This window comes from Zea mays, chromosome 10, assembly GCF_902167145.1.
Source record: "Zea mays cultivar B73 chromosome 10, Zm-B73-REFERENCE-NAM-5.0, whole genome shotgun sequence".
Taxonomy (NCBI): domain Eukaryota; kingdom Viridiplantae; phylum Streptophyta; class Magnoliopsida; order Poales; family Poaceae; genus Zea; species Zea mays.
The window spans coordinates 4,830,073-4,849,971 of NC_050105.1; the positions used below are offsets into that span (position 1 = coordinate 4,830,073).

Below are 19,899 nucleotides of genomic sequence, written 5' to 3' on the forward strand. Positions count from 1 at the left end.
GCGGGTCTGTGAGTGAGTGAGAGTGAGACGACGGCGGCAACTAAACTCACTTAATATCAAACCTAACAATTTCATATAACCATAGCGGGATATTTCAAATAACAATTTCAAACCTAACAATTTCATATAACAATTTCAAACCTAACAATTTCATATAACAAATTAATAGATCGTATAACAATTTCATATAACATTTTCAAGATCGTATAACAATTTCATATAAAAATTATCTTATACCTTAGCCGGAGTGACGGTGGTTGGCGGAGATGGCCGGAGCGGGGGATGACGGAGATGGCCGGAGCGGGGAGGATGGCCGGGCCGGAGCGATGGCGTGGCCGGCGGCGGAGGGCGTGGCCGGCGGCGGAGGATGGCGTGGCCGGCGGCGGAGGTCGCAGGGCACGGCGGCGGCGGGATGACGGAGATGGCCGGCGGCGGCGGCGGGATGACGGAGATGGCCGGCGGCGGCGCGTGGGACGGCGGGGCGCGCGGGCTGGCGGCGCGCGTGGCCGGCGGCGCGGCGAGAGCGGAGCGGCGCGGTAAAAACAGAGAGAGTGTGAGGAAGAGAAGAAGAGAGGAAGACGACTGGTTTATTATTCAACGGCTTTGCCGAGTGCCAGATCGCGGGCACTCGGCAAAGGTTTTTTAAAAATATTAAAATATTCTTTGCCGAGTGCCAGATCGCGGGCACTCGGCAAAGAGTCCTTTGCCGAGTGTCAGCTGGACGGCACTCGGCAAAGAATCTTTTACTAGTCTTTGCCGAGTGTCAAATATCTAGCACTCGGCAAAGACAGTCTGTGCCGAGTGTCCTACGTAGACATTCGGCAAAGCATATTTTTTTTTGTTTTGGTCACCAAACTTTTTGTGGTATGTTCCTACACTATGTAGACCTACATGTACCATTTTGGGACAATTATAACAATGTTTTCTATAGCTAGTACATTTAGTTCGTTTATTTGAATTTCTTCGGAAAATCAGATTTGAACTGCAGGTCACTCGAAACTTGCAAAACTGTGCATGCAAAAATGATATCCATGCTACTTAGCACAAGTTACGACCAATTTCAGGAGCGGACCGGAAACTTCGAGCACCATGCTCATTAAACATGGTCGTGAACTTGTCATCCATGTGTTTAAAAATTGTATAAAACAGAAACAAAGTCAGAAAATCATGAAACTTGTGCACGTGTCATGATATCATATGTAGAGTCTGTGATAAAAAAAATTAGAATGTTTGGAGAAAGTTGTGAGACATTATGTGTAGAAACCTAAGAGAACCACACATGAAATCATAGAGTTTCAATGTGGATCTCTTAGGTTTGTACACATAGTGCGTTACACCTTTCTCGAAACTTTTTCAATTTTTTATCACAGCCTCTACAAATGATATCATGACACGTGGACAAGTTTCATGATTTGCTGACTTTTTTTCCGTTTTATACAATTTTTAAACATCTGGATGGCAAGTTCACGACCATGTTTAGTGAGCATGGTGCTCGAAGTTTCCGGTCCGCTCCTGAAATCGGTCGTAACTTGTGCTAAGTAGCATGAATATCATTTTTGCATGCACGGTCTTCCAAGTTTCGAGTGACCTGCAGTTCAAATTTGAGCTTTCCGAAGAAATTCAAATACACAAACTAAATGTACTAGCTATAGCAAACATTGTTATAATGGTCCCAAAATGGTACATGTAGGTCTACATAGTGTAGGAACATACCACAAAAAGTTTCGTGACCAAAATAAAAACATAAAAATATGCTTTGCCGAGTGTCTACAGAGGACACTCGGCAAAGACTATGTTTGCCGAGTGCCAGATATTTGACACTCGGCAAAGACTGACGGACGTCAGTGGTAGACGGCCGCTAACGGCTCTTTGCCGAGCGCCATGTTTGCCGAGTGCTTGACCCTCGGCACGACAGTCTTTGCCGAGTGCTTGGCGATGCCGAGTGCCCGGCACTCGGTAAACCATCGATTTACCGAGCGCAGGACTCTGCCGAGGGCGGCTCTCGGTAAAGTCGGCTTTGCCGAGTGCCCGATAAAAAGCACTCGGCAAAGCCGCCGGCACTCGGCAAAGGGCCGGATTCCGGTAGTGAACACGTCGATCACAGCCTTCACTCAAGTTCACTGGAAGGAAGGAAGGAAGGAGAGCGGATATATAGGCTGCACTGACAGCAACTGCACTTCTGGCCTCGTCGTCATCATGATTATTTCTGGGTATGCAGAAGGACGGAGCTGTGCCTGTGCTCGGCCGGTTCTCAGGTCAACCTATCAAATCCGCAGGCAAATAATACAAATCCTGGAGATATATATCTCGGCAACATCATCAGCCATGCATGGTCCCATCATGCATCTCGTGGAGTCAATAGTCGAAAGACCTGGATTCACGGAGCTAGGAAATGAGGCTGTGTTGAATTGAATGTGGTCGCAAAATACTGTTTTTTCTCTATAGATAGCATTGACTACAGAGTGAAATTTTAGCACCGTTTGTGGAGAGTGAAAATTTTAAATAAGATATGAGATAAAGAATCAAATAGGAGAGCTAGCTGTTGAAGGTAACTTTTTTGTTTTTAATTACCACTGTATATTGTGTTATAATAAATCATGGGCACTCTTTCTAATGTACTAGTCACTGGCGCGCGCCCTGCGCGCGTTAGATTTTTTTTCTAATTTAATTACTGCAGATGTTATATGTTTATATGAAATAGAGTTATGTGAGTTGTGATCAGAGTCAATATTTTTATTCATTACGTAGAATTAGGCTGTTATGTTTACATAAATTGTTTTTCAAAGAGCTGAGCATAATTTGATTACTGCAGATGTTATATGTTTATATGAAATAGAGTTACGTGAGTTGCGATCAGAGTCAATATTTTTATTCATTACGTAGAATTAGGTTGTTATGTTTACATAAATTGTTTTTAAAGAGCTGAGCAGGTCATCATATATAATTATACATATGTTGCAAAATAGACATTCTGCAACTCATCATATATAATCATTACGTAGAATTAGGTTGTTATATTTACATAAATTGTTATATTTACATATGTTGCAAAATAGTTCTTGGAGAATTTGATGTCCATTTTGTTTCCCGATGCGTACCGTCCCTTGTTTGAACCTGTAAACGAATTTTAGAATTTAATAGTCAGCCTAGTATGTAATATATTCTATAGGAAAATATAAGATTTTTATTATTTTGAAATGCAGCCGGGACCTTTTTCTCTTTTTTCTGACGGCAACCTGACGGATGTGAACGACCTGAAAGTATCAAGTTGAATGTGTTGACCCTAGCTGCTACGGAAAGGTTGCCTTCCCAGCTATTGAAGGAATATCGAATGGCGGTAAGAATTTAAGCCGACGTGGACACACGTATTTCCTCCTTTGCTCCCCGCTCTTTATCTATAGAATAGTGTGTCATCCAGATAAACGCACTATGAACTAGGAGAACTCCAATCTCACCCATGTGATGTGCGAGAGAGTGGAATGTGTTTCTCAAGCTTTAATAGGTGTATACAAGTGTTGGTGGTTGAGGAATACCACCAAAGTCTAGACATACCGTCTATTTATAACCCACGAAAGAACTTAATCGTGACAGTGGAGAATTATTGGATAGAGTAGAGAATTTCGCAGACCATTATATAAGTCCTTTCAGGGTAGAGAAATAGAGGAGTAGCATGAATATGGATAGCCTAGCTCCCAAACAATACCTCAGATGACGATGGACGTGATGATCATCTCGTATAGACATGAAAACACGCACGACGTTGTGTTGTGTGCATGAAATCATGACGCGGCGGAGCGGGGATTGACGAAGGTGGTGGATGCATGGTTGCTCGTGCTTTGCAGTAGTAGCAGTAGTAAATTGAAGGCAGCTGTTGACTGTTGAGACGGCCGGGCATGCAATGCATGAATGTTGGTCATGATTTAGTTCATGTCTCGGGACTGTAAGCGACGAGCGAAGAGATCTGTTGATGAAGACAAGCAGGGAACATCTGAGTTGACAGCAAGACGACTTTTTTGTAACACTCGAGGCATGCGGTCTACTCCTCCGATCCATTCTGCTAGTAGTAGTACTAGACATCATCGAGTGTAATGGTTAAATGCCATTGACCTTCTTGACGCTATAGCTGCTAGGAGGGAGCCAGCTAGCCACTCGTGCTCCATTTTCTACGTACTCCTTCCTATAGTAATAGTATAGCTGATGAAAGCCCTGCCTGTATATGATTAGGTCAGCCGCTCATTAGTTAGCTCAAACTAAAGCACTACGTAGTTCCGCTGATGATAACAGATTCAGAGAGCAATATAATGCATGCATGCAAAGCCGAGAGCTAGCTAGGGAGAAGAATGATGGCGTGCGTACGTGCGTATCTTCCCAGGAGTAGGGCGACTGGCTGCCAGTGGCGGAGGGCGAACCAAAATTAAGGTGTTGCTATACTGCAACACGAAATAGAAAAAAGTCACACAAACTTTTGGTGGAGATTAGACAAAAAATCAGTATTCATTTGGATTTGGTTCTGTGAGCTAAAAGAAACATGTTCAACACAGTTTTCACCATGCATGCCCACCTGCAGAAATGCAGAATCAATTTCAACATGCTCTCTACCCTGCTTACCCACCAGAATAACTCTTTCAGTAATCCAAAGGAAATCAAGGAGCTGGAGTGTTAAGAATTAGTATGGACCGGAGGAGCGTTAAGAATTAGTATGGACTGGAGTTCATCCAAACAACAAGCATGACGCTGGATGGGCAATTATGAAGTTATTATTATAATTATATGAGCATGCCTAACATTGGATGCCAATTACTAGCCAAACTAGCCATCAACACTACAATTGCAAGACGAACGAGTCACCTAGAGACCATACCCACTGCTTTCCGAATCACGATTCACGAATCACTCGAAAAAGGACATCCCAGAGGCCAGAGCAAGAGATCTCTAGATACTGTTGCGATTTTGACGGGCGACGGCGATGAGTACCTGGCGAGCGCAAGCACACAGGCAGGAAGCTCCCTAGCTCCAGGTGGAACAACTGCTCGGCATTGTTGTGCGTCAGCCACAAGCGGTGGGAGACTGGAGGCGAACGGGGGCACGACCGCCCGAGACGACAGAGTTGGCGGAGTGGCAAAGGCTCGGCGTCGGCAGCTTGCTCGACACTCAGTGGATGTGTGGTCGCGTGGAACAGGGTAGAGTTAGCTAGGGATTAGATTTTTTTCACTGTTGATCTCTTCTCGGGCTGAATCAAGGTATTGCTTGAGCAACACCGAGCTATACTGAGTCCTCCGCCCCTGCTGGCTGCGTACGTCATCAATTCACCTCCATCATCACACTTTGCTGTTGCCAATGCCAGCAGCCTCGTGTCTTGAAATGCAGCTGCAGTACTCCAATCCAGTCCAGATGACATGACGACCAGCTATAGATGGCCATTTGGCACTAACACGATGGGCCGGCCCAGGCACGGCACGAAAAAGCACGGTCCAGGCACGACCCGGTCCGGTTAGTATAGTGCCAGTGCCTGGCACGGCACGGCTATAGTGCCGTGCCTGGGCCACTATCTCGACCCGTAGTGCTGGCACGGGCACGACACGGTTACATTTTTTATTTTAAAAATAATAGTTTACATATATTAAGTATAAGAATTCAACATATAACACAATAAAACTGCAGTTGCACTGGTTAGATGAATGCGTTTAAGCCTCTTATGCACTAGGTTGTGAGTTCAAGCCCCCACAACTACACATTTTTTGCTAAATTCTACAATATACTCAGATGGGCCATAGTGCCACCGGGCCGGCCCGGCACGACTAACAGACTCACGGGCCGTGCCTGGGCCGCGGCAGCGGCACGCCGGCCCATCTAGGCACGGCACGGTTTGCTACCCGGGCCTGGCGGGCCGTGCCGCCGTCGGGCCGTGCCGGCGACGGGCCGTGCCGGCCCGTTTGGCCATCTATACGACCAGCATTGCAGCTCGTGAACAGCTAGCTAGCCTTTGCAATATTGAGGGGTTCGGCTGGCTATAAATAATACGCCACGGCGGCCCAGGCATATCACAGCTTGCAGAATACACCTCCTTCCTTCCTTCGTTCCACAACTCAAAGTCTCAAAGCAACCGATATATGGAGCGAGCGGAGAACGAGCGGCTGCGGAGGGTGGCGCGGCAGCTGGACCAGGGGAACACCAGCCTGTGCCTGGAGAACCTGCTCATCATGCAGGAGAACGACCGGCTGCGGAGGAAGGCGCAGCAGCTGGACCAGGAGAACAAGGCCCTCCTCGCCGAGCTCAAGCAGCGCGAACAAGGCACTTCAGCTTCCGCATCCACCAACCTGAAGCAGCCCAAGTGAAGAAGCTAGTACTGCTCGTGCATGCTTTCTCGACTTTGTAACTAGTAGCAGTAGTAGTGTACGTAGCAGGCAGCAGTTGTTAGGGACGTACTGTACGAGATGCATTGTTTTGGTGGTGACGACTGCCGACAAGCAGCCAACAGTGGCAGCATTTTGTGCTCATCTGATGAATCATACTAAGTACTTTACCCTGCTATATACCTCTCTCTACACTCTGCTTTCTCCGTCACATCCACTATTTTAAAACTAGTTACAAATATTATTAAATATATAGTGATGAATTTATTTAGTCCTGGTGCTGCAGCGACTCAAACTCCAGACTGAAAAGTCCATTTATACAGTGAATCGTTCGTTTTCAGAACAACATCTAATGACGATGTTGTGCACCTAAATTGCCAACATGAGTGCCGAGCTTGGGCGCCTAGATCTCGTGTCCCCTCCACGCCCGCGGTGAAGTTCATGCCGGACCGGCCGGGCGGGTCAACCTCGCTCGCCCTACTTCCTTGCACAACGCAGTGGGCAAACATTGAAAGCCGGTGTCTGATTTGGTGTATTGATCGTGGAAATATCTTGATAACAAAATGAAAGTATATTATTCTGATGTATAGTAAGAATTAATATAATATTACACACGATGAACAAAGAGAACACTAACTTAGAGCGACATAAACTACGCGACATCGCTAAAGTTTCTGAAACCCTAGTTACTGCTGCTACTCAAAAGACCCTGTGCATCTTAGGACAAGATAATAAGACAAGGACGCTACCTCACCATCCTGACCGGTGCGTCAATCATGTTGAGCTGCTTGGTCTTCCTCTTCTCCTTGTATCTGCAGTGGCAACTGGGTTTTACGCAAACCCAAGCATTCTTTGAATGCTATAAATTCTCCTTCTACTGTGAGTAGTAAAATTCCGATACAACATTATGGGCAATACTTCATCCATCTTTGCAGTTGATAGATGTTGTTGACGCTTTTTCGGAGCGCCAAACACTCAACAAGAACCGTGGCGGTGCCCTCTGCACAGGGGCGGACGGTCCGCGCGCAGGGGCCGGACGGTCCGCGGCCTGGTGCGAGGCGCGGTGGTGCTCTCTGCGCAAGGGCGGACTGTCCGCGGCCTGGGGCCGGACGGTCCGCGGCCTGGTGCGCGGCTGGGACTTCTGCCTGACGGCCGGACGGTCCGCGCCCTGGGGCTGGACGGTCCGCACGTACGCAGGGACGGCGGAAGATCGCCGACGGCGCCTGGATCTCGCTCCCGGGAGGGACCCCGTCGGGGAGTAGAGATCCTAGGTGGTGTCTAGGCTCGGGCAGGCCGACCTAGACTCCTCTAATCGACGTAGAGTCGAGGAGAGGCGGAGAATTTGGGGATTGGGAGGCTAAACCTAAACTAGACTAGAACTACTCCTAGGATAAAATGCGAATAAAAGTTGTATTGATTCGATTGTTGATGATTACAAATCGGCCGTATACCTCTCTATTTATAGAGGAGGGGGGCTGGACCCTTTACAAACTAATTTCCGAGCTTATCCCATGATTTTAGCTAACAACCGTAGCACAAAACTCGGAACCCTAATCTGTTCTGCGCACGCGCGGACCGTCCGGCCCACATGCGCGGACCGTCCGGACCGCGGACCGTCCGGCCTCAGGGCCGGACCGTCCGCGCTCAATTTTGGTTCGAACATATGCCCCCCTGCCTTTTGGTGGAGCTGAGCGAACCAAAAGCAACTAACTCGATGTTATCACATCGGTTTTCTTAGGCATCTTGCCACTTACTAGGATGGTACGCAGTGGCCTTGGTCTCGATGGTTGACTCAATGGACGTGATCCCTTTAGATTTGACCGAACTGTCAGTCCCAACATCGCCGAGCGTCGTACTGGTCCTGACCAATTCGTCACCTTGCCTTCCTAATTCTAAGTGTTCTGGCGTAGCTCCGTAGTCGACCAGGTCTTCTCCATGCAGGTCGTCTTCCTCCATGGGTGTCGGTACGTCGTCGGAGGTGTCTTGGTGTAGTGCGGATGGTTCGGCCTCAGGGGTCGGATGGTCCGCGTCCTGTGCAGATGATCCGGCCTTTATAGCCGGACAGTCTACCATACCTGCAGAGAGATGCACAGTTGCTGTTTTATTTACTATCTTTGCGGTCGTTTGACTTTTCTCAACGGCCTTTGGTCTCCATCTCTTTTGCGGTGGCGGATACTGCGGATGCGTGTCATTGAATATTCTTTCTGCCTCTTTTTCCTGATTCTCCTTTGCTCTGAGGCGCTGTAATTTTCGCTTTTGCGATCGTGTCAATCCCGATGGACACCATCGGGGCATGGAGTATTTTGGATCGGCTATTTTATTGACAGTCGTACTTTCTTTTTTGTTTGTGTTGGCCGATTCACCAAAAATCATCGGCCCTTCGTTATTTTGTTGTACGACGACATCTGTCACTCCTATTCTAATGACCTCTCCCTTTTTCGTACTGTTGGAGGTTATAGCTGTATGTCCCCCTGCCGGGTTAGTCAGCCTTTGGGGCTGAGTTGTTCGGCAATCTTGCTGGGCCTGTGCTCGTGGACCAGATTGAGGGGCTCTCAATCGGTCTTGTATTGGAGGTGTCAACCTATTGAATACAGATATTTGGGGTGCCCCCCAAGCGGGGTACTGTGGCATCCCAAATGGATATGGTGGCATGCCCCACATTTGATTTAGGACATATGGTGGAGGTATGTATGTGTATGGATATGGCATAGGTGGATATGGTGGTGGAGGTGTCCATGCAGGTACGTTAGGTCTTAATTGAACATTATGACCTTCCGTCCTTTCCGATTGGTGTGGTGGTCCAATCGGCCTAACCTGCCGTCGCACCTGGGTGGGTAAGCGAGGTCCCTTTGGTGGCCGGTCACTGGAGCCAGCCTTCTTTTTCACATATTTAGACAATAATTGATCAAAGGTCGGGCTAGATTTTACCAACCGACCAGTTGCCTTGAATGTGTTAGTTTTCCACGTACCTATTTCTGGTCGTCGTGGTTTGAAGGTACGTGGTTGCCGTGGCTTTTCGACGTTGCCGGACCGTCCGCCGGAACGCTTCGGACCGTCCGGTGATGTTACGGACCGTCCGCGCCTAGACACCGGACCGTCCGCGATGCGTAGTATGGGTTCTCACGCATATCCCCTTGTCTGTGCCTGCCCCCCAGCGCTGGAGTTTGTGATGGTTACCTTCAGTGTCTCCCCTCCATCAGGAGTCTTCTCGGCCATCACTTTCCTGCAAGAAATTTTGTTGTTTCCATCGGCCTCCAGTGCGTTGCCGATGATGACTTCTTTGTCTTTGCCCTTATCGGCTGTGTTGGGCCGAATTAGGACCTTTTTGCCATTAAAGTCGATCACATTCATTGGAAAGGGCTCCGTGTCCTCCTGAAATTTCAATCGTCCCTCGTTAATGGCCGATTGAATTTGTCGTCGGAACACATTACAATCATTAGTGGCATGGGAAAATGAGTTGTGCCACTTGCAGTATGCGCGACGCTTTAGTTCGTCGGCAGGTGGAACGATATAATCAATTTTAATGTTACCATTTTCTAGTAATTCATCGAATATCTTATCACATTTGCCGACATTAAATGTAAACTTAACCTCCTCTTGTCGTTCCTTTTGAACTGACTGCAAGGAGTAGCAAGCCGAAGATTTGGCCTGCTCGGGCCAAACTATTTCGGCAATGTAAACTTTCTTTGGTTCATCGTCCGAACTACTTTGATTGTGTTCTATTATAGGGACATTATGATGAACCGTTCTGACTAGTTCTTTGCTTCGGCTTTCACAAGCCGAAGCTCTCTGATGTAATTGTGCTAGAGTAAAGAACTGGATGCCTTCTAATCTCTCTTTTAAATAATAGCGCAATCCATCAAAGGCTATTCCCGCCAGTTGTTTATCTGTTAGATGAATTTGAAAGCATCGGTTTCTCGTATCCTGGAATCTCCGGATATAATCACTAACCGATTCATCCTTTTCTTGTCGTAGGGTCACTAAGTCTACTAAATCTAGCTCATAATCACTAGAGAAGAAGTGTTCATGAAATTTTTGCTCTAAGTCTCCCCATGACAAAATGGAATTAGGAGGGAGCGTGGCATACCATGTGAATGCAGTCCCTGTTAAGGATAATGAAAATAAACGCACACGGAATGCTTCGGTGTCAGCCAATTCTCCTAATTGTGCTAGGAACTGGCCTATGTGCTCACGCGTGCTCTTTCCTTGGTCACCCGAAAACTTTGCAAACTCGGGTATCCTAGTTCCCTGTGGGTATGGGTGGTGATCAAATCGGCTGTCATAAGGCTTCCGATATGATTGCCCCCCAGGGATCATGCTTACTCCGAGCTTATCTTGGAACGCCCCGGCTATTTCTTCCCTCACTATACCAATGGCAGCCGGTGCAAGACCACCGGCTCTCTGGTCAAACATAGGTGGGGGTGGTTGCATGTTAGTATGTTGTCGTTCCCCCCATTGGTTTGAGCTACGTGGTGCATTTCCATTTGCGCTATATGGCTCATATGTTTGATCGTTTCTTTCCGGCCTTCTAGGTGGGGCCGGGAAGCTTTCCTGGGCTCTGGATCCTGAATTAATGGGCTGGTGCATTGCATAATGTGATGGGAAGTGTTGTTGGGACGGGCGAGGATTCAGGTAATAATCCCCCTCAAAAGACTCATGCGCGGACTGTCCGGATACGTACCCGGACCGTCCGTGATTATATGCGGACCGTCCGTCGTTGTATGCGGACCGTCCGACTGGATAGTTTAAATTCGGTGCCCTATGTGGTGGCTCAGGTGTGTGTCTAGGTAACTTATTAAAAATGGGCCCGACTGTGGCTGACCCGGACGGTCCGCTCTCGCGAGCGGACGATCCGGACATGTGTAGATCGGCTGGTTTACTGCCGATTTGCGTTTGCTCAGGGTACGTGTCCATCGGCATCCCATAAGGGGGTTGTGACTGATCGTGACAACCTTTAGCCGATGTATTACGTGTACTATCTCCTAATTCAACCTCGTGTGAAGGAAAATTTGCTATACTAGATTTATCAAATGCACGTACTAGTCTCCTACAATCGTTTTGCATAACCCCTATGATATTTTGCATATGTTCTCGCTGTTCGTCTATGTAAGCTTTAAGAGATTGGAGTTCGTTGGTGCTACTTACATTTGGGGTAATCGTAGTAGGTCGGAGCGAAGCCAGATCTGTCGCCCGTTGCCGAACGACTTTGTTGTTCCTGTCCACTTTGAAGTCAGCCAGGAACTTCGCCTTTGCTTCTTGGATCAGCTGCTCCTGGCGCTCCTCGAACAGAAGTTGTTCTTCAGCCGGCAAGGCTTCCCATGTCGGTGTGATGATATTGCTGGTGGAAACCTCAGAGCTATCTTTTGAACCGGCCATTGAGGGCCGATTTGATAGGTCTATATGTGTTGTCCCCAGCGGAGTCGCCAAAAGTATGTTGACGCTTTTTCGGAGCGCCAAACACTCAACAAGAACCGTGGCGGTGCCCTCTGCACAGGGGCGGACGGTCCGCGCGCAGGGGCCGGACGGTCCGCGGCCTGGTGCGAGGCGCGGTGGTGCTCTCTGCGCAAGGGCGGACTGTCCGCGGCCTGGGGCCGGACGGTCCGCGGCCTGGTGCGCGGCTGGGACTTCTGCCTGACGGCCGGACGGTCCGCGCCCTGGGGCCGGACGGTCCGCACGTACGCAGGGACGGCGGAAGATCGCCGACGGCGCCTGGATCTTGCTCCCGGGAGGGACCCCGTCGGGGAGTAGAGATCCTAGGTGGTGTCTAGGCTCGGGCAGGCCGACCTAGACTCCTCTAATCGACGTAGAGTCGAGGAGAGGCGGAGAATTTGGGGATTGGGAGGCTAAACCTAAACTAGACTAGAACTACTCCTAGGATAAAATGCGAATAAAAGTTGTATTGATTCGATTGTTGATGATTACAAATCGGCCGTATACCTCTCTATTTATAGAGGAGGGGGGCTGGACCCTTTACAAACTAATTTCCGAGCTTATCCCATGATTTTAGCTAACAACCGTAGCACAAAACTCGGAACCCTAATCTGTTCTGCGCACGCGCGGACCGTCCGGCCCACAAGCGCGGACCGTCCGGCCTCAGGGCCGGACCGTCCGCGCTCAATTTTGGTTCGAACAGATGTATTGACAACATATGCATATATGGTCACTGGATTATGGTATTTGTGGAGTCTCGCATGATTCCAAATAACTAATCACCAATCACAAATTTGCAACGCTTGAAAAGTCTGAGACTTAGAGCGACAAATTTACAACGATAAATTTCTATAATTATTATTTATTGAAAAATATATTCATAAATTGATTGCGTAATGTAAATTTGCATAAGTACTCGGTACGTGGATTGCGTTTGGTTGCTCACGGTAACGGACTATACCCTGACACCGAGGGTGTCCCGTAAACCCATAGAGAGAATAACGCTTTTGGACTTCCTGAAGTTGAAGTTGAAGATGGGCTAGGAGCCTATTTCGAACTTTGAACTGTTGTTTGGGCTTCCAACAAAATGTAATATTCATCAAAATGATGTCTAAAAGTTTTTTCCTTTTTACAAAACATAATACAAACAAAGGCAACCACAAACATGACACATGGATACACACTCGTTCCTAGTGCGTACACATATAAACCCCATCCTATGCACATCTCTGAGAAATCCCTGTCCTCAGATCTTGAGATATCTAGAATTTGTTAGAAATATAAAGGAAAAGAACACCATAGTGCAAAGTTCTTAAAAAAAACTCCAACATAGATTTCTAGAGGTGGTTAGGGTTATCGTCCATCTCTATAAATAGACTATATTTCTAAAGGTAGCATAAACATACAATTTTTTGAAGTTAAATTAAATGAAGATAAACATATACCCAAGTTATATATATCTCAAAGATGTTTTTATTTTGAAATAGTTTAGTGTCCCAAAGTTAAGTTTTAAAGTTTCAAACCAAGCTATGAATCATTTATACCCAAAGTTATGGCTGCGCTTCGTTTTCGAAATGGAGATGTAAGATCGCAAAGTTGAAAAACGAAGGGTAAAATCACAATTGCAAGGCCATCGAATGGTATAATCACCATTGTCCTGTAGCTAAAACTAGGTGAAACCAAAGACTAAAAGCGATAATTCAAACTCCTAGCATATTTCGATCTAATGGACACCCACTTTTCCCGATTACCAAATTATGCAGATATGAAGCAAACTTCTAATAAAGAAGCTGATGAGAACACAATTTTTCTATTGAGCATAATATTAAAGAGTCATATGTAGCATATATTGCAACATAACATAATGATTACGATTAGCGAGCGTAGTTATACTCGTATAACATGAGATAAACCTTTATGGATGCAACAAATCGAGTGATATTATGGCGTAGAAACACATATCTATTTACATATAAAATATGTGGATCACTAGCAACATCTATTACCAAGCATGATATATAGAAATTGCAGAGACAAAAAGGAGTCGATGACTACCCTGATCTGATCGAGATCAAGTCAAAACAGCATGTCGCTTACTTGGAATAAATCCTATGATATAGGTGGCAATGCCATCGAAAGGTGATGGAAGAGCGTAGTACATGAAATTATCAGCATTGATAGTCTGGTGGCAATGCTAGAATATAGGTGGCAATGCTGTTGGCGTCTTAACGGTCGTCATCAAGGATGCATCACCGGTCGGACAGACACCCTTATTATCAGCATTGATAGTCTGGTGGCTCGCCGTCGCCGTGCAGTAGGCTTGATGTCTACTGTCGCCGTCGTTTTGCGTTGTGTCGTTTAATGGCGGAGCGGGATCCAGGGCCACCAGTGGGATGAGTGTTAAGCGGCACTGATCTGGCTTCCCCGGCTCCTTGACATTGACCTGCTTGGTCTTCCTCTTCTCCTTGGCGACGGAGGCCTCCTTGTTCCCCTCGTGGAGCCTTACCGTGGCCTTTGCCGGCCTCTCCTCGTCAAAATCCGTGGGGGCCTCTCCTTTGCCCTTCTTGCAAGCGCCCGATGAAGAGACAGGGTTCGATAATGCGGTTGGCGACTTAACGGTCCTCGTCAAGGGTGCATTGCCGGTCGGACAGACATCCTTATTATGAGCATTGGTAGGGTGGTGGCTCGTCGTCGCTGTGCAGTTGGCTTGTGGTCTGCTATCACCACCGTTTTGCGTTGTGTCGTTCGACACCGGTGTGGGATCCGAAGCTTCCGACGAGATGATCATTAAGCGGCACCAATCAGGCTTCCCCGTCTCCTTGACAGTGACCATTCGGAACCGTAAGATGTTCGGCTTCCTGACGGGAGCCGCACTTATTGCCGTCGGGGCGATCTTCACTACCGGAATTTGACTCTTTGCCGAGTGCCATATTCTTTGCCGAGTGTTTTATTTCGGGCACTCGGCAAAGAGCTCTTTGCCGAGTGCCACACAAAAAACCCTCGGTAAAAGAAAACACTCGGCGAAGAAGCTCTTTGCCGAGTGTTTTATTTTTGACACTCGGCAAAGAGTTTCTTTGCCGAGTGTCTTTTTTTGACCCTCGGCAAAGGGCTCTTTGCCGAGTGTCACAAATACAACACTCGGCAAAGAGCTCTTTGCCGAGTGTTTTTTCTCCAACACTAGGCAAAGACAATTTAAAAATCACATTTTAAAGTAGTAAATTAATTCAAATGAAAAAGTTTTCAACTACAAATTTGGATAACTCATCATGATGTACAATTTATATATTGAACATTTCTTCATATGACAAAATAAAAATAAATTTGTTCACAAAAACTATATCTCTCTCGTAGTTTATGAAACTACGAGAGAGACGTATAGAATTTGTGCATATTGTTAGAACCATCATATGAGATAAACAAATTACCAAACAACCAAAATAAACTTTGTAGATCTTGAGAAGTTATAGAAGTTTATAGTTGACAACTTTTTCATTTGAAGTCATATTGTCAACGAAAACTATGTCTGAATTTTAAAAATTTAAAATTTGAATTTTGAAAACGACTTCGAAAGGAAAAACCACCAACATGAAAGTTGTAGGTATTGAAGAGTTATGAAACTTTGTAGTTGACAATGTTTTAGTTTGAAATCATCTTGTTATGCAAAACTATGTTTGAATTTTGAAATTTGAATTTTTCAAACTGTCTCGGATGGAAAAACCACCAAAATAAAAGTTGTAGGTCTTGAAATGTAATGAAACTTTGTAGTTGACAATTTTTTGATTTGAAATCATCTTATCATTGAAAATTTCGTGTGAAGTTTTTAAATTTAAAATTCAAATTTTATAAATGGTCTCGGATGTAGAAACTATTAAAATAAAACTTTTAGATCTCAAAAAGTTATGCAACTTTATAGTTGGTCACATTTTCAAATGAACTCATTTAGTGCCTTAAATAATCAAATTACTCTCGATTTGTTATAGTACATGAGGAATGAAAACGTAGTATAAACATAATTGGTGTAGTAGTGTAGTGGTATAGGAGGGTATGCGCGAGAGAGAGGTCGCGAGTTCGAATCTCACCATTTACAAAACATATAAGTTTGATTCAAAATAATAGTGAAAAATGATAGGGCAACAAGTAAGGTAGTAGGGTAGGGTTGGAGAGTTGTTCCTAGAATTTTAAAAATGTTTTGCTGTTTTTTTTTAATTTTTTCGATTTTCTTAATTTGCCGAGTGTTTTTCTTTGCCGAGTGCTTTTTGACACTCGGCAAAGTCTTTGCCGAGTGTCCGAAAAAAAGCACTCGGCAAAAAACCCTTTGCCGATGAAATCTTTGCCGAGTGTTCTTTGCCGAGTGTAAAATAGTCTTTGCCGAGTGTCTTAGACACTCGGCAAAGAACGCGATTCCGGTAGTGCTTCTCGTGGTCGGGCTCTAGCCCAGCCGACTGCTCTGCGTCGACCATCGGCGCCAGCCGTGGCGAAGAGAAAGGCTTGTTGGTGGCCTTATCATCAACGGCCTTTGGCGGCAGCGACGAAGAGGAACGCTTGTTGCTGTCCGTATCACCGTTTGGCGGCGACAGCGGCGGTTGTTGCTGCTGCGTCGTGCTACTCGTCGTCAGCCAGAACCTTCCATTGCCTGTAGAGCGTGTCGGCGAGCAGGTGAGCCAGCGCCGTCGGCGCGCTCTTCCTCAGGGCGCTGACGGTGTGGCCGATCTTTGTGGCCTCCAGCACCTCATACGTCATGTCCACGGCCTGCTGCTCGCGGATTAACTCGACCACGGCATCATTGCCTTTCTCGTGCGCTAGCCTGCGATCGATCCTCGCCACGGTCGTGAGGACGTCGCTGCACGACGTGTCGGCGCCGGACATCACAATCTGTGTGTGGTACGTTATATATATGCACGACGAGAGGGCCAAGGGGTAGAAGACTTGAACGGGTCAACATCATATCGTCGGACACTGGAGGCCTCGGAGTCGGACTAGAGCATGCATGCATATGCATGCGCTCCATGCACGGCGGCGCGCAGGTTTCGTGTGGTTGGTACGCTACTGCATGCTGCTATCTGATACGGACTATGACGTGTATATGTTTTATCATTATTTTATTTTTCCATCCATAAAATAACCATGCAAATTTTAGAAGGAAAAAAACAGGTGCTCTGACGATTCTCGAATAATCAATCAAAATCATTCTCGAATAACTGTTAGCTTGAATCTAACTTATTCGTGTGTGTATATATATATATATATATATATATATATATATATATATATATATATATATATATATATATATATATATATATATATATATATATATAGGGTATGTATAACGGGAGCCCTGTTTTTCCAATAGTTAAAAGAAGACCAGACCGACCATCCCTACAAACTGGTTCAACCCGGTGCGCCCAACCAGCCTGTCGGGTGCGTCACCTGCCCCACGTCTGTTAGTGCAAAAAAGGAATGCATGCATAAGTCAAACACGATCCAATGCATTCGCGTAAATTTAGGAAAAATATGTGTGGCGGTTTCTATTTTTAAATGCTTTGTTTCCTCCATAAATTTAGGATCGCTGCAACAACCATGCAGCTAGACACGTAAGGACCATTTTATGATATATATATTGAGACTAAATATGCTACACTGTGTAGATAATTATGCAATTCGGTATACTGCGTAAAAATATGTTACCAGCTGCATGCGCACGAATTTATGATGAAAATAATGTGCAATGAAAGGAAATGAATTGCATACATAGAAACAAAAAATCGTATTTAATGTTTAATTTGCTTCATAAATATAGTATCCCTACAACAACCATGCAGCTAAAACACATTAGAACTAGTTTATGACTTATACTTATAATAATTATACTACACGGTGTAGGTATTTATGCAATTCGGTACGCTGCGTAAAAAAATCTAGCATGTTGTTCACTGGTGGACGCATCTTCAGGTTGGAGCGTAAAAACCTTAAGTTTTAAGCATAAAATCTCTCAATTATAAGCGTAAATACCTGGCCAATATGAGAGATTGATAGCTCTGGTAGGTTGTTATTACGATCCTATTTTTATGGCAGATTCGAAAAATATGGCAGCCGCATGCATGCAATTTCTATTTTTATACAGATCCAAAAATTATGGCAAAATGCATGCATGAGTTAAACACGTTCCCTTGCATGCGCGTAAATTTAGGAAATATATGTGTGTCGGTTTCTATTTTAAATGCTTTATTTCCTCCATAAATTTAGGATCGCTGCAACAGACATGCAACTAAACTCGTAATGACCATGTTATGATATAAACTGATACTAAATATGCTACACTGTGTAGATAATTATGCAATTCGGTATACTGCGTAAAAATCTGCTACCACCTGCATGCACACGAATTTATGATGGAAAGAATATGCAATGAAAGAAAATGAATTGCATGCATAGAAACAAAAAATCGCATTTAATGTTTTATTTCCTTCATAAATATAGGATCCCTCCAACAGCCATGCAGTTAAACGCATTAGAACTAGTTTATAATGTATACTGAAACAAATTATACTACACGGTATAGGTATTTATGCAATTCCTTACACTGCGTAAAAAATTTGGCATGTTGTTCACGGGTGAACGCATCTCCGGGTGGAGCGTAAAACTCTTAAGTTTTGAGCATAAAATCCCTCAATTATAAACGTAAATACCGAGTCAATGAGAGGTTGATAACTTTAATAGGTTGTTATTACGATCCTTTTTTATGACAGATCCTAAAAACATGGCAGCCGCATGCATGCAGTTTCTATTTTTATACAGATCCAAAAATTATGGCAAAATCGTGGGAGTTTCCATTGCATGCGCGCAAATTACGAACAACATAAATCAAGGAATTGCCTTTCCAATGTGCATGCAGTAAACTGATATATGAACTCTGTGTTTAAGCATAAAATCATATAGTTTTTAGCGTAAATAATACATGTGGTAGGCATAAAACACAATAATCGAAAAGAAAACTACGTCGGATCAGAGGATGTCACGCGCGATCATCGCTGCGCGCATCTCGCGCCTTCCATGACGTTGCTCGCTCGAACATCGCGCCTCATGCGTCGCCGTCGCTACTCGCACGTCGACGGGCGTCGCTTGCTCGCCGGCCTTGGAAGTGCCGCCTCCTCGGGGCTTCGGGGATGCCACCGCTTGCCCGCACAAGGGCCCCGCTGTCGCTCGCCCTCTGGATCGGGGAACCGCCGCCACTACTCCGGATCGAGGAACCTCCGCCACCGCGCGTCGAGGTAATAGAGTTGCAGCCACCGACCTGGGAACCGCCGCCACCGCACTGCCGTCGCTCGCCCTCTGGATCGGGGGCCGCCGCCGCCGGCCTGGAAACCACCGCCACCGCATGTCGAGGTCGGGGAGCCGCGACCATCGCAGCCACCGGCCAAGGGTCCACCACCGCGCGCTATCGGGCAACCGCCGTCGCTAATGAATCGAGATGGGGCGTGAAAAACTGATGCCTAACACTACGGATTTTCTTTTATAGACGTCTGGACCTGGTCCGGCTCGACCGGATTGCACTGTCTGGCCTGGGCTTCCTCTAGTTATTGGAAGTCCAGGGCTCCTAATATACAATCTATATATATATATAGGGCAGGTATAACGGGAGCTCTGGGCTTCGGATACTAAAGGAAGCCCAGGTCGGTTCCGAGGTCTGGTCCGCTGAGACAGACACGCCTATGTTTAACGTAGTGCTGAGAGGCGGCATGCAGGATAGACGGCGCCGTTACGCGGTTGTCTGAATGGCTAGACGGTAAACATAAGGGAAAGGCGCGGAATTATAGGAAATAGTTTCCACATGCAAACGTGATTACTATGATACGTGGGCGCGTAATTTATGGATCTTGCATGGGAAGTAATGCGCGGCAGGTAAAAAAAATGTAGCATAAGATGTTGAAAGCTATGGCATAAATTCGCAACGACATAATAGTTGCATAAATAGTCTATACCGTTTGGCGTAAAATGTTGAGTCATTGTGCGTAAATAGTTTATTATGGATATTAGTTTTACATTGACATCACCATAATATCGGGACGGTTTCGGAAATAATGGGGAGACCCTGTAAACGTGGATACAGTTACTT

General features: G+C 45.9%; 1 protein-coding gene across 1 annotated transcript; it reads left to right on the plus strand.

The window, feature by feature from the left end:
- Window positions 1-5,977: 5,977 nt before the first annotated feature.
- On the plus strand, window positions 5,978-6,495 carry LOC103640755 (uncharacterized). Its single transcript, XM_008664243.3, has one exon. The coding sequence runs from the start codon at window positions 6,111-6,113 to the stop codon at window positions 6,333-6,335; it is 225 nt and encodes a 74-aa protein (XP_008662465.1). The 5' UTR covers window positions 5,978-6,110; the 3' UTR covers window positions 6,336-6,495.
- The last annotated feature ends 13,404 nt before the right edge of the window (window positions 6,496-19,899 follow it).

Coding starts and splice junctions, on each gene's coding strand:
- LOC103640755 (XM_008664243.3), top strand. CDS start 6,111: ATGGAGCGAGCGGAGAACGAGCGGCTGCGGAGGGTGGCGCGGCAGCTG.